General features: G+C 47.5%; 1 protein-coding gene across 1 annotated transcript in view; it reads left to right on the top strand.

The window, feature by feature from the left end:
- The window catches only part of MAP1S (microtubule associated protein 1S), a 33281-nt gene that overhangs the window by 9901 nt on the left and 9803 nt on the right, over positions 1-13577 (top strand). Inside the window, exons 2-4 of the mRNA XM_054981139.1 lie at positions 2090-2191; positions 10816-10898; positions 11751-11891. Coding sequence (XP_054837114.1) covers positions 2090-2191; positions 10816-10898; positions 11751-11891 — 326 coding nt within the window. The remainder of the gene's footprint in view (positions 1-2089; positions 2192-10815; positions 10899-11750; positions 11892-13577) is intronic.

The following is a 13577-nucleotide window of genomic DNA, read 5'->3' as shown; positions in this document are numbered from 1 at the left end:
GCAGAGGAGCATAGCTGTGGGATTTCACCCATGAGCATGTGAAGTCACCTTACAGCCAGGCCCTTGGCCTACCTGTCTCAATATGCCAGTTTTCTTGTGGCAGAAGCTTTCATGGACTGGATTTCAGGGGGGTAGCCCTGTTAGTCTGCAGTAGAACAACAGAATTTGAGTCCATTGGCACCTTAGAGACTAACAAGATTTTCAGGGTGTAAGCTTTTGAGAGTCAAAGCTCCCTTCTTCAGATACTGGACTGGGGTCCCTTTGCATTGGTGTCTGCTGCAATAAGTTAGGCCTGTGCTGCTGGAGCAAACTCTCAGGGCTGCCCCTCTGGTGGTGGTTAGCAATGTGTTTATTTTTCCCTGATGTGTTTGCCGTGTTGCCGTGCAATGGCTGTGGCGTGTTTCCTGCTCTCTCAAACATTTGGTAATTTGGCTGCTAGGGTGGGGATGTGGGAAAGGCCAAGAAACGTGGGGAAGCTGGACATTGCTCTCTGAGAATTACCTGATATGGTATAGTTCTGCTGCTTGCTGCCTGGGTGGAGGAGGACCCCCCAGGGAACTGTATGTAAGCTGCTCCAAGCTCCTCAGGGGGAGGTACGGAGCTCAGCTGCAGTACACACATGTATTCCAGTGTGTTGCGAGAGCTGCTGTTGTGCAGCTTTGCTGATGTGAACAACACTGGTCTTATGTAAGCTCGCAGGTCGTGGAGGCAGCAGCTGTGGTGCCTGGATGCCAGCAGCCCCTCTCCCTCTCCCTCATTCTCAGGCAGAGCAAGCATGTGGCGTTCCCCGTGTAGCTAGCAGAGCAAGTGCTTCATATCTGTTTTGTGCTGTGATGGCAGCAACAAAGCCCGTGAGACAATAGAGCGGGTGCAGCTCTGTGGAGTGCCCGCAAAGCTTCGGCTTTGCTCAGACAGGGAAACTGTTGATGTGCTTGCCGTCCACTTTCCGTGAGAGGAAGGGAAAACAAGTCAGTTGTGGCTGCCAGTGAAAATCTCATATGATTTCATGGGGGCAGGAGGAGCTGGTGGCCAGGGGCGGGCTGTGAGCATTGGGAACACTTCCTAGGAAGTAGGCCAGCTAAGAAGCTCTGGCGTAAAGGGCAGCAGTGTTTGCTATGAGGCAGAATTTGGGAGACTGATTTAAACCATCCAATTGGTGGGCTGTGAGCTTCCCAGTAGAAAACTGGGAAGAGGTAATGGTTCTCCATTATGTGTCTTCAGCTTTCAGTTCAATATACTCCTTGGAATTGATTTATGTATTTATTTGCTTCTATACCTTGCCTTTCCATTTATACCTTTGCCCTTCTTTCTCTGCTCCTATTTTTTACCCTCCAACAACTGCCCTGTGAGGTAGGTTAGGCTGAGGGAGAACGTCTAACACACAGTCATTGTTGAGCTTCCACGGCAGAGTGGGAATTTGAGCTTGGATATCCCAGGTTTCCCACACTTGAGCCACATCGTGTCCAAAGCTTCTTGGCAGGCGACGTCTTAATCTAAGCGTGATAACATTACAGCGTGCTTACGTTATCTTAATTATTGCTATTGGATTGCAAAGCGCAGTAAATCGACCCCCTCCTTGCTGATAACAGAGGCAAATGGGGAAAAAACTTGCCGCTTTTATTGCAGTTTTTTGGGCTCGGGTAAGCCCGGTAATGATGGGGTGAAGTGCTCTTCTTTTGATCTAGGTTGGTGATTATAGGAACTAAGGATGCTTCTGTGGACGGCCCACGGATTTGTACATGAGAGTGAAAGTTCTGGCCCTGGCAAGCAAGTGGGGGACACCCATAGAGCCTAGTGACTGTTCACAGTTGCAGTGCTGGTTGGTACTTGGTTTATGATGTTGTGAATGATACTGTTGGTATAGCCCTGCCCTAAATTCCTGGCCTCCTTCAAGGGTCAATAGAAACTGCTGTAATGTGGTGTTAATCTTTTTCCATACCTGGGATAATGGCCAGCGTCTTCCACTGGTGGAGACTCTTAGTTTAGGATATGGGTACTCGGTGTTATGGTTGTTGCTTCTCCTTGCCTTGAAGGCCAAGGGGCCCATTGGCAGTGTCCTTATGTGACCTTTCATTTTCCCTCCTACCAGGGATTCGCTCGTGGGATATTGACCTGACCGCTTGCAATCTTGACCAGCAGCTAAAACTCTTTGTATCCCGTCATTCGGCCACCTTCTCAGATATTGTAAAAGGTAAGAGGATGGTGCAAAGATGGTGCTTCTGGGTGGCCTTACTCAACCACCCTGAGGCACCCTTTTTTTAATCCTTGTCCGGTGTACATGCAGGGGTTACTCTCCGGTTACAGGATTCTACAACTGTGCGCCCGTGTGCATGCAGCTGAAATATTTTGTTGCACATGCAGCTGACCATTCGGGGAAAGAGTTTCCTGGAGTTCTGATGAATTTTCAGAGTGGAACATTTTTGGCATGGAATGGTGGAGGGGGAAGGGGCTGAAATGTTCTTTGAAAGATCTTTTCCAATCTTTTTTTTTTTTGTCCCTGTTCCTTTCCAGCTTGGCTGACTTGCCATGTCCACCTTTGCTGTATGCCCCAGCAGGTGTACTTGTCCCTGTCTCAGTTGATTTGTGGCAGGTGGCTGTGTTGCCCATCAATTCCATTGAGTGACCTCTACTGCTAGTCTTATGTAAGAGTCGGGAAATTCTTTCCCTTCCATTTCCTTCCCATCATAAATCTGCACCGCACTCCATTTTCTTGGACTCCTTTTTAGAAAAGTGCTACCCTCTGCAAGGATTTTTCTCCTTGATCCAAAAAGAAGCACATGCAGGGTCCATGTGTGCAGCACGCCTGTTTCTCCAAAGTGTGAATGACACCCCTCGGAGCCCAAAACCTGCTCCTTGACTGTGCCTGCCGTGTCCTTGAATGACTGTCCGCCTTGCATGCTTGATACTAAACACACGTTGCAGATGGGGTTTGTCTGGCACTTGCGTCACTCAGTGAGGAGCAGCTGGAGAACTGCTGCTGTTGTCTTCTGTGGGTCAGGCACTGCTCCTTGGGCCCTCCAGGGCATAGCTGAATCCTCTTGTGTTTTTGCTGTGGAAAGCAAACATTTTGAGCTGGAAAGACAGAGCGGCTTTTGTTGAGTGTTTCTCTGCAGCTCCCTGCTCGGCTGGTGTCTGTGCTGCCTAGATCGGGCAGCTGTTCTTCTTGGGGAAATGGCTGCAACAGTCCATGAGCTGTCAGCTCACTCCAGCTTGTTTTGTGCTAAGCTCGTGGTGCCCGTCTCCCCTCCAGATCACTTGCAAAAAACTGGTGTGCTTGTGTGCCTGGGAATCACAGATGTGTTCTGACAGCACCAGGGTTTTGCATTTATCGGCTCTGTGGTGTCAAGTGAGACAATATTGCTTGCATGTAGACGAAGCAGACGTGTGTGTGTGTGTATTTTTTTTTCATGTTTAGAACAGCCTTAAAAAGAATTGCTTACCTTGCCGATTACATTGTTCCTGCTTTGCCTGCAGCTTTCCTGTTAAAAGCCAGAACGCTGGGCTAGGCAGAATTCAGGCTGTGGCTGCTTTCTTGCGGCCGATGGGGAGTGGAATGGCAAGTGATGCTAATTCTTAGGGCCTTGGGTGACGTGTGACTTGATGCTCAAGGGTCCCTTGTGTTTGCCTGTCTTTAAATAGTAGTTGCAGGAGTGGCTGGTCGTCATGAAGGGTTTGGCCTGCAGAACTGGCTTTGGGCCTGTAGCCTCCGGGACACGGCTACTCTGGACAGTTCAACGGTTCTTCTCTGATGTGAGCACGTATCTTGAATTTCCTGGAATAGCAGGGGCTGGCCCTAAGACCCTTGGGGGCTGCCGCATGACTTCCAAAGAAGTCTGTTTATCTCTGTAGATCACATTGGCAGTCTTTGTTCCGAGGCCCAGCAGCCAGCAACCTCATGAGTAGGCCTTTCAGCTATGGAGGGGATTCAAATGGCCAAGCAGCTCAGTGGAGGGTCCTGCAGGATTCGCGGCAAACGAGAAGCGCCCCCTCTCTTCCGTGCGGCAGCCCTGCCTCGTTTTTGGTTCTGGAATCTTTCAGCGGGAACTTCTTCATGTCCTGAGTTCATAATCTGCAGCCGTGAGGACTACGAACTTGAAGTCTCGGGATTTCAAATTGGGACCTGAGCGCTGGGCGCCTTGATAGTTGAGACCAGGTGTGGTAATTGAATGAGTCTTCTGGCCTTCAAGGAGCATAGTAGCTGCCGCAGGAAGTTGCAGCTCTTGAAATCGATCTGCCTGTTTAGAGTGTTTTAAGAGCCCCCCCCGGGGGGCTCCTTTGAGCAATTATTCCAACGTGAGCCTTTGTGGAATCAGCAGATTTGTCAGGCTGCCTGGCGGTCAAAGGGCCTAGTGAACCTCCTCCTACATAACTCCCCCCACCCACCACCTTTCCATTTGCGGCGCTGCCGAGTGGACTTCTTTCCTCTGTGAAAGCTGAGCTCCTTATCCAGCCCCATCCTCTCACCGATTCATTTCAGCCTCCCTCTTCGGTTCCTGTGGCTCAAAGTACGCGTGGCTGTGGCCAGTGCGAGTATATTTAAACACCACCCGTGGATAAAAAAGAAGGGATGTGCTGTGCATGCTATTTAAAAAGCAAAAAAGAACACAAGACCATGACAGGCTTTGCTCGTGATATCCAATACTTTGAATTGAGCCTGGTAACTGACGGGTAGCCTGTGAAGTGGTTCCAGAATGGGAGTAATATGCATGCTCTGCCTTGCTCCTGATAATAGTCAAGCTGCAGCGTTCTGCACCAACTCTTTGGCTTTGAGAGGAACCACCTACATGGAGTGCATTACAGCAGTCTGTGCCTCGATGTTATCATGCCATGGATCAAGGTGACCAGACCAGCTGTGTCAAGGCAGGGGGCCATCTTCCAACATAGACCGAGTTGGAAGAAAGCATTTTTGCAGCTTCGTTCACTTGCTCCTCTAGTAGCAATGCTTGATCTAGTACAGCACCTAGGCTCTTAACCAAGTATGCAAGGGTCAGCTGAACTCCATTGAAAGTGGGGGACACAGTGTCCTTCAACAGCTGTGCCTTCCCAACCAGCATCATTCCATCTTGTCTGGGTTCAGTTTCAATTTGTTCCTTTTCAGCCACAGCTGTCGGGCAGCAACTCAAGACCTCTGCTGCATCACTAGGGGATTTGGATAGAGAGTTACAGAGCTCAATGTCATCCACATATTGATTACGTGCAATCCCATAGCTATGACTTATTTCTCTTAAAGGCTTTACATAGAGGTTGAATAACATGGGGGATAAGATTGCATCTTGTCGAACCCTGCAGGATAGTTCCCCCATTGAAGAGAGCTGGTCTCCAACAGCAACCCTTTGAGTCTTTTCCATGAGGAATGATTTAAACCAGTCCAAGGCACATCCCCTGAGACCTGCTTCTGCCTCCAGACATGTCAACAGGATGGCGTGATCTACTGTATCAAAGACTGCAGATAGATCCCGGAGGAGCAACAAAGAAATATGGCCTTTGTGCATATTCAGACAGAGGCTATCAACTAAAGCCACCAGAACACACTCTGCCCCATAGCCCAGCCTTAAAACAGACTGAGAAGGGTCCAGAGCACTAGAGTTATCCACGAAGGCTTGTAGTTGGTCTGCTGATGCTCTTTCTATCACTTGCCTAAAAAGGGTTTATTAGGGACTGGGCGATAATTGGCCACATCATTTTTATCTAAGGTTTTTTTTCAAGGAGTGCGTGGATAGCCACCTCTTTCAGTAACCAAGAGAAGATGCCTTGAGTTAGTTACTGATTTATGATTGACACCAAGGGCTCATTTATGTGGTCTTGACATGATTTTAGCAGCCAAGATGAGAAAGGATCCAGTGCACAAGTAGTATCCTTCACAGATGCTGGGATTCTGTCAATATCCTTCACCAGGTTGGATACAAAATTCAGTGTTTAAAAAAAAAATATTTTTTTTAAATCAGATTTTTAAAATTTTAATTGGATTTTTTAACAAAATGTTTTTTGAAGGAAAACTCTATGATAGTTTTATATTTAAGATACATTATAGTCCAAAGGGTATTCATCATGAAATAAGGATTAGTTTTTAATTATGTCGCATGAGGCTGTATATTCATGCAATGTTTAAATTTTTTGGTAAATGAATTCCATTAATCCATTCACAAAGTCTTGCTCTCCCAGAGGTTTCTGTAAGATTATTGGGCAAGTTTCCTATCTAGAAGATATTATCACAGATGCTTGTTTTTACAGTTCTCGAAACTGTGAATTTGTTTTTGCAGAGATTACATGCCTCTTCTTCACAGCAGAAATGTTATAAAATAAACATACTGAGTTGAGAAAAAGACCTTAATCTCATCGTTCCTTTGCAAATCTACGTACACAGAATAACCCCCTTACCTCTTAAGGGCTAAGTTTCAAAAAATTCAATGAATAGAAGATTATTGAGAATGGAATAGATCTGCACAAGAAGATAAGTGTGAGGAGGGAGGGGGCAAGCAGTAAAAATGAAAGTGAAACCTTTTGAGCAGAATACTCCACAAGTTTTTGGATCTTTGTGTGTAGCCTGAGATTTATCATATTATTCTTTCCTTGTATGACCAAATCAGTAATGTTTTGATATAACTGTAAAGCTAATCTGAAAATGAAACCTTCATCTGGTTGTAAATACTAAATTTATACCAGCAAGAATGAATCTTTATGTAGAAAACTATGATTCAAATCTAGTCTTACTGACTAGGGATTTAAATTGATTTGATTTAAATGAAATCTATCCTATCCTTCACTGTAACTGGGTTAAAATGGTCCATAAGTGGACCAGATGATGTATTAAGCATTTCTTTCACCTTGTCTGCATCATAGTTGGCATTAGAGTGTACTTGTGCTGTTTTATCTGCAAAAAAAACTTGGCAAATGTGTTGCAGCTAATTTTTCTGTTCTCGAGACAGTAAAGGTTCAGATTTAGGAGTCAGAAGATGTTGGAGATACCTTAAACAATTGTGATGGTTGTGAACTAGTTGATGTAGCGGCTGTAGAGAAATACCATTTCTTTGCTGCTATCCCTGCCACTTCATAGGTCTTCCCAATGGGCTTTATAGCATGCTCTGTCAGATTCAGTGTGAGTTTTCGGCCCGTGTTGTTCCAGACATCTTCCAGTAGACGTCTTCCAGCTCTCTTTAGGTTTCCGAGCTCCATAATAAATCACAGGGCTGGCTTCCACCCTGACGAGAGGTTGATGAAGAGCAATCTTGTCAATCCCTTTGAGGAGCTTCATGTTCCAGTCTGCCACTGCAGCCTCAACAGAGTATGTGTTTGGAATTCTAACCCCCCTTCATTTTCTAATCCATAAGGATCCATGAGCCTCTTTGGCAGACTGTCCACCTTTTTTGCTGTATTCACCCTTGCCTTCAGTAGATAATGGTTGGACCATGGTTCAGGATGAACCTCAGTCCCAAAAGAAGACCGCCTCTCAAAGGTTCTGTGCAAAAGAACCTGCTGCCTATTTCATGAGTTGGGCCTGTCACTTTATACCGGATGAGGATGGATCCAGGTTTTAAAAACACTCATTGGTTGTGAGCCTGGCTCATGTCCACATGGCGGCACTGTGCTTATTTGCTGGTCAGACGTTCCCCTTCGTTCCAATTTCATCGGCAAGAGCAGAGCTGAGTTTTCTCCACCCAAAAAACTAGAAAGAGGAAGGAGGAGTTTGCAGGTGTGTAGATCCACTTGAAGTCTTTGCTCCTCCTTCCTTCCGGTTGTGCAGAAGACAGTCTTTCTCATTGCTGACGTATAGTCCTTCTCTACAACTCCTCCTAGTTGTGGCTGAGTGTCCTCTGCAGCGCATCTGATCTTCCTTTTTCCACAGAGCTTTTGGATTTTCTGCACTTGGGATCATCTGTATGGATTCCCTCCCCTCCCATTCTGGAAACTCCGTGCATGTGTTGGCGCTTATGGGGTGGGGTGGATGTCTCCAGATGCTGCTTCCGTGGAGAGAGAGAGGGCGTTTGGGTACAAGTATTGGTCTTTGAGGCCAGCTAATTTGATGTGTAAATGATGCTGCCATTTCTCTTGTTATCCAAGGGATTCAGCTTCTTGTTACAGATGGGAGGCTGGAACCCAGCGTCTTTTATCAAACAAACCATCCTCCTCATGTCACTTTGAACAGCCTTCAGGAGAACTTCCCAGTTTGCTACCCTGGCAGAAGAGAGGCTGTAGTGCCACCTCCTTCCTGTTGCCGAAATCTTTCTCTTTGATTTCCTGGCTGTGGGGCTCTTGTTTTCTGAAGAACTGGACCTAGCCAGGTGTGAATCCAGCCGGATTGGATTCACAGTTTCGTCCCACTTTTTTGAGTTGAAAGCATTGCTTTTTAAGTGGCCCAGAACAATTAAAATTCAATACTGATTACAATTAAAGTACTATACGAAAGGCTGCTCTGGGAACGACCCAGGCATGGCAGAAGTACGGCAGCCTGCTTTCTTGTCCCCTTCTTTTGCCTTGTTATTTAGGGTGTGCCCTAGCCACTCATAAAACTGGTAATTCTCCCTCTTCCCTCCAATTAGTTATGGCAGCTTCTGCAGGGCTTTTTTGAGTTCCTGAGTCAGAGCAGAGCTTCGCAAAGAGAAATTCGTGCAATGTCTACAGGCTTGAGAAAAAGAGACTAGGCAGCCACTGATTTTCCTGTGACATACCAATGTCATTTTTTTAAAGCCGTATAGAAGGGTCATCCCGTGGGGCACCCCATGACAACTAGGCTTAATGCAAGCCACGGACTGTTGTTAAATCACTCTGTTGCCAATACAACTGCTTTAGAAAGCCTAGGCTGTGTTGTGTCCATGCACTCTTTCAACAGCCGGATTCCTCCGCGGATTGCAACCTGTCCCTATTTTAATTGGACTGCCAGGACTGGAAACGAGCCAGAGAATCCTGTCCTGTGGTAGCATGCTATCCTTTGTCCCAGTCTGCTTGCACGATCCTGGGCACAGCCTGAGTCGCGCAAGCGGAATCGCCATGTCTCTGGCACAGATGTCTGCAGGAGGGGTGGTGTGTGCTCAGCATTTTAAAACCAAGCTGAGCCAGTCGATGGTCCAAGCAAAATGCGAGCTGGGGAACATGTGACGCTGCCTTATACAGACTCGGGCCATCTAGCAGAGTCTGTCTAGCGCACTGTTGTTTCCACTGACTGGCAGACGTTCTCCAAAGTCTCCAGTGAAGAATAGCCTTTCCCCCAAACCTGCTGCTTGTGATCTTATAACAGGAGCCGCTGTGCTGGATTGAACCTGTGGCATTCCGCAGCACCAAGCATTGTGTCCCTGACCAACGGTCCCCTCCTCTTCGGACTTGTACAAATCAGGCAGCGTAACCAAACTTGTACAAACCAAACGCAGCATAAGCGTCTGGTCTTGATTAGGAGCTTTGCAGCAGAAGACATCCTCCACCTCTTGATCACTACCATGCCAGAGGATGTGCTCAGTTTGTATATAGTGGGTTGGATCCCATGGATCCATTATGCTAGCAGTGAGACTTTGCTCCTCTTGCATTGGGTGAAGGCATCTTGCACTGGAGGAAAGCCACGGGCAGAGGAACAGATCTGCAAGATTCAGTCCATTCAGTCATGGGACTTTTACCCAGCCCTGGCTGCACAGAAATCCTCGCTCTTCTCATAGCATCCTCAGGCAGATTTGCCGCTTATATCATTCCTTCTGCTGCCGTCCTCTTCGTGAACGAGCCCCCTGTCCTTTGGTTATACAAGAGGCACGAAGGGAGCTCCGTTACGCTCCCAGGCTCTTTGGTTTCAGGGCTGGCATTTGCTAATCCTCAACTGGGTGCCTGTCCTTGTTGATGTTGTAATGAGTCCTCTGATAACGTGATTGCCAAGGAATGGCTGGGTTGCGGTGTGCGAGGCTGCGGCCTTACTTCAGCGGCAAAAGCGCCTGGCGCTGTTGCGTTGGGCTTAATGGCTTGGGAAGGGCAGGAGACAGAGAAATTGCTGTACCTACGCTTGCAGCAAATTGGCAGTGTTTGAAGACAGGCTGCAAGAGCCCTAGCTGGGCCTGGCCAAGAGGGACGGATACATATATATTGTTACGCCAGCTCCTGTTTCCAGGCACTCTTCAAAGCCATCAGTGGTCTGAGAGTGAAGTAACCTGAAGGGCCTTTGCCTCTGGTAGGAACCTGCCTGGAGTTTGAGATCTGCTGGTGGGGCCCACCCTGTGAGCCTGCCTGAGCCGCAGGAAGAGAGATGCTGTGGTGTGTACGATGAGGCCGCCTCTGCTTTTGCCCCCAGAAAGGGGTCATTCGCTTGCTGCCCCCCTCTTCCCTGCCCTGCTGCATAATTGCAGGTATTTGCTATGAATCTTCCTTTAGAAAGGGTCTGGGGAGTAAACCAGAACACCCGCATTATCCGTTTACTGCACACATTACCCTGTTGTCGTTTTTACTGATACAGTACCATTTTCCCTTCTTTATATTCACAGTCTGTATCGTGCCTAATACACTCTGCTCATTCAGATTTCTGTAAACCGAGCACATTGCTTACTAGATGTCATTTCATATTCATTATATTGACTTTTCTCTGTGTCATCCACCTTTAGTCTCAGTGAGAAAGGCGAATAGGTGGTCGCCTTACATTGTGAGCTTTGCCGTTTGGGGTGCTGGAGTTCAGCACTTTCTGTTGTCAGCTGCCTGGCGTGTCACTGGAGGCAGGGTAGAAATGGCTGCAATTAATACGAATATGCCTCCTTCCAGGAGGGTTGATGCACTTCATCAGAGTAGTCTAGACTTTTCTCTCTTTGCGATTCCTGTTCTGATCTCTCTCTCTCTCTCTCTCTCTGTGCACAGGTCAACGTGCTCTTCATCACCGTGGAGATATCTTGGAGTCGTTAGTCTTGCTGAACCCATCTGACAAGTCAATCTGCGATGAGGTGAGCAGGGAGCTCCACTTTGGGAATGGAGGTGACTGTGGGAGGGTGCCAGCTTGCTTGATGCACATTTTGGCATCAGAAATGTACTCCGAGCTTCAGGGCCACTAGTTGTGTCTGTGCTAAGCATACATTTTCAAGCCATTGAGTGGTTCCCTTTTTTTTTGCAACCCTTGATCTGGAGACTCGATTGTGAAAGTTCAGAGGTGTACGTTCCATTGTGGTGCATGCGTGTGTGCTTTCTGGATGTGGCATAGCAGTAGAGCACATGGTTTACATCAAAGCCCCAGGTTCAATCCCTATCATCTCCACCCAAAGGATTATGGGTAGCGGGTGCAGGAGGGAACCTTTTCCACTTGGGGTCTTGGAGAGCAGCTGCCACTCGGGGAGACGAAGGCTGAGCAAGGTAGACCAAGGGCCTGATTTGGGTGCTGGGCGGGTTTATATCCTTCCAGCTGGTTTCCCTGCTGGGCAAGATATTGCTTGTCAGTGGGTTGAAGGTTTTTCAACAGCCTTTCCTTCCTGCAAAACTGGTGGCAGGCATGTGGTTGCCCTTGATCAAATTGGACTCTTGGTCTGTCTCTCCTTGTCTCCTCTGACTGGCAGCATCTCTCTAGAATCTCAGTCACAGTAAGGCGTTTCCCTGCAACTCCTCGAGAGAGTTTTTTTAACTGGAGGGCGAACCTATTCTGCCTCTGAGCTCCTGCCAGGCGGACTCGCCCTCTGTCTTCCATGATGGGTGGCTGTGGCAGAATGTTGAGAGGAATGGCTCCGCTGCCCAGGGAGCTTGGATCCAAAAGCATTTATGATCATGATCTCAGGACTGATCCTTTCTTTCCGCTCTCCCTGTTCCAGCTCCGCAATTTGATCACTGATTCTTCACGAAACAAGCTGCTGATTTTTGCTGGGCCCTGTGTGGAGGAGACGGGGGAGCTGGTGCTCCAGACAGGCACTTTTGCATTGCGGGACTTTATCCAGGTCTTTGCTGACAAAGCGGTGAGTCTCCTTTCGTCCCCTGTCTCCTGTCTCACCTGCCACCAGGAGGCTCCGGGTATTTGTTCATTCTGGGAACTTGAGACGTGCCGACTGATCTAACTTTAGAAATCCAGGCTTGTTGGTGCAAAAACGTGCCTTAAGGTGGCACTGGTGGCAAAGTGGGGGAGAGTGGGTCACAGGTTTGAGTCCTGTGACAATGGGGCCCAAATTGTCCCAGGTCAGGCGAGATTATCTTTCTAATAATTTATGAGTGCTGGTGAGCACCTCGTGTGATCAAGCCGTCCTCTGTGCAAAAGAGAAGAAAAACTACCTACAGAAAACGGACATATCTCCGAGACGGCTGAATTAAGAATCCCTTTCTCTGAATATGTTCATTTCCCATGTAGAGGGAATTTTTAAATGCTTCTCCATCTGTGCCCCCCCCCCCCGCCGAAAGCTAGTAGACTAGGCTAGAGTATTTCTGTGTAACTTCTGTCTGTCTGAACTGAAAACTGCCTCCCTCCCTCCTCCTGCACTTTCAGTTGGTGTCAACCAGACCTAGGTTGATCCGTTCAGTGAACACGAGGCTTAATTTCGCTGAAGTCTCTTTCCTGGGCTTCTGCTAGCTCCACTTTAACCCTTTCAAATGGTTAAATAAGAAGCAACACCTGGTACAGGTGCCTGCAGCCTGTGACTCCAGAGTCAGATGTAGCTCAGTACTGAACCAAATATGGCTGTTTTTAAAAAGGAAAGGAGATCTTTTAAGTCAATGTGTATTGGAGGGGTAGGTGGGAATAATCTGCATGTCAAGGGAATGGCAGGCAAAGATTGTTTATGAGACAAAAGGGCTTTTTAGAGATATTATACATGGAGGGAAATAATAGAGGCGAACTGTTGTCCGTCATCCAAGTGCAAGCCTTACATAGATTTTTGCCAGTGTGCTAAAACAATCACATAGCATGCTCTTGTGCATATATACCACTTATTGTAAGACTTCATGTGTGCCACTTGCTAGTAAAGGGCAGGCAACAGCCGGTGTTTGGGCTGCAGAAACGTCATGGATTATTCATCGACACGTCAGTCATCAGTAATGGTGCATATTTTCAGGTAAGCAAATGGCCTTTCTTATACCAACTGTTTATGGATCTCTTGCTCTGAATTTTGAGATCGTTTGGCTGTTTAATTATAAGAGGCTGATGACCCCTGACCTCTGATGCATGTTAGACACCCCCAGAAGTATTTGATGGTAATGCACAGAGCTGCACATTCCTAACCTACCCAATAAATCAGTGTTTCAGAACATTACCACTTAGGGGCCTCTCGCTCCGAGTAGGGCCCCTGTGTTGCCTGGCAGAGGGCCCAGGTTCGTTCCTTGGTATTTCAAGGATAAAAAGAAAAAGAGCGAGAGGGTCTTAAGAACTTTTTGTACTTCCAGCAGGTCTTAGGGTCAGTCAAAGAGTCAGAGTTGTGTAGTGATTAGAGAGTTGGATTACCAGTCTGGGAGACCCAGGTGTGAATCCCTGCTCTGCCTTAGAAGCTTGCTGGGTGACCTTGGGCCAGACACACACTCGCAGTGTAACCTACCTCACAGGGTGGTTGTGAGGATAAAATGGAAGAATGAGGTAAGCCACTTTGGGTCCCTGTTGGGGAGAAAGGCAGAGTATAAACAAAGTAAATAGGTAAGAGAGAGTGTTGGGCTGGCTGAAC

Source organism: Eublepharis macularius, chromosome 5, assembly GCF_028583425.1.
Source record: "Eublepharis macularius isolate TG4126 chromosome 5, MPM_Emac_v1.0, whole genome shotgun sequence".
NCBI lineage: Eukaryota > Metazoa > Chordata > Lepidosauria > Squamata > Eublepharidae > Eublepharis > Eublepharis macularius.
The sequence above is the reverse complement of the archived record's forward strand: the minus strand, read 5'-3'. Positions and strand labels throughout refer to the sequence as shown.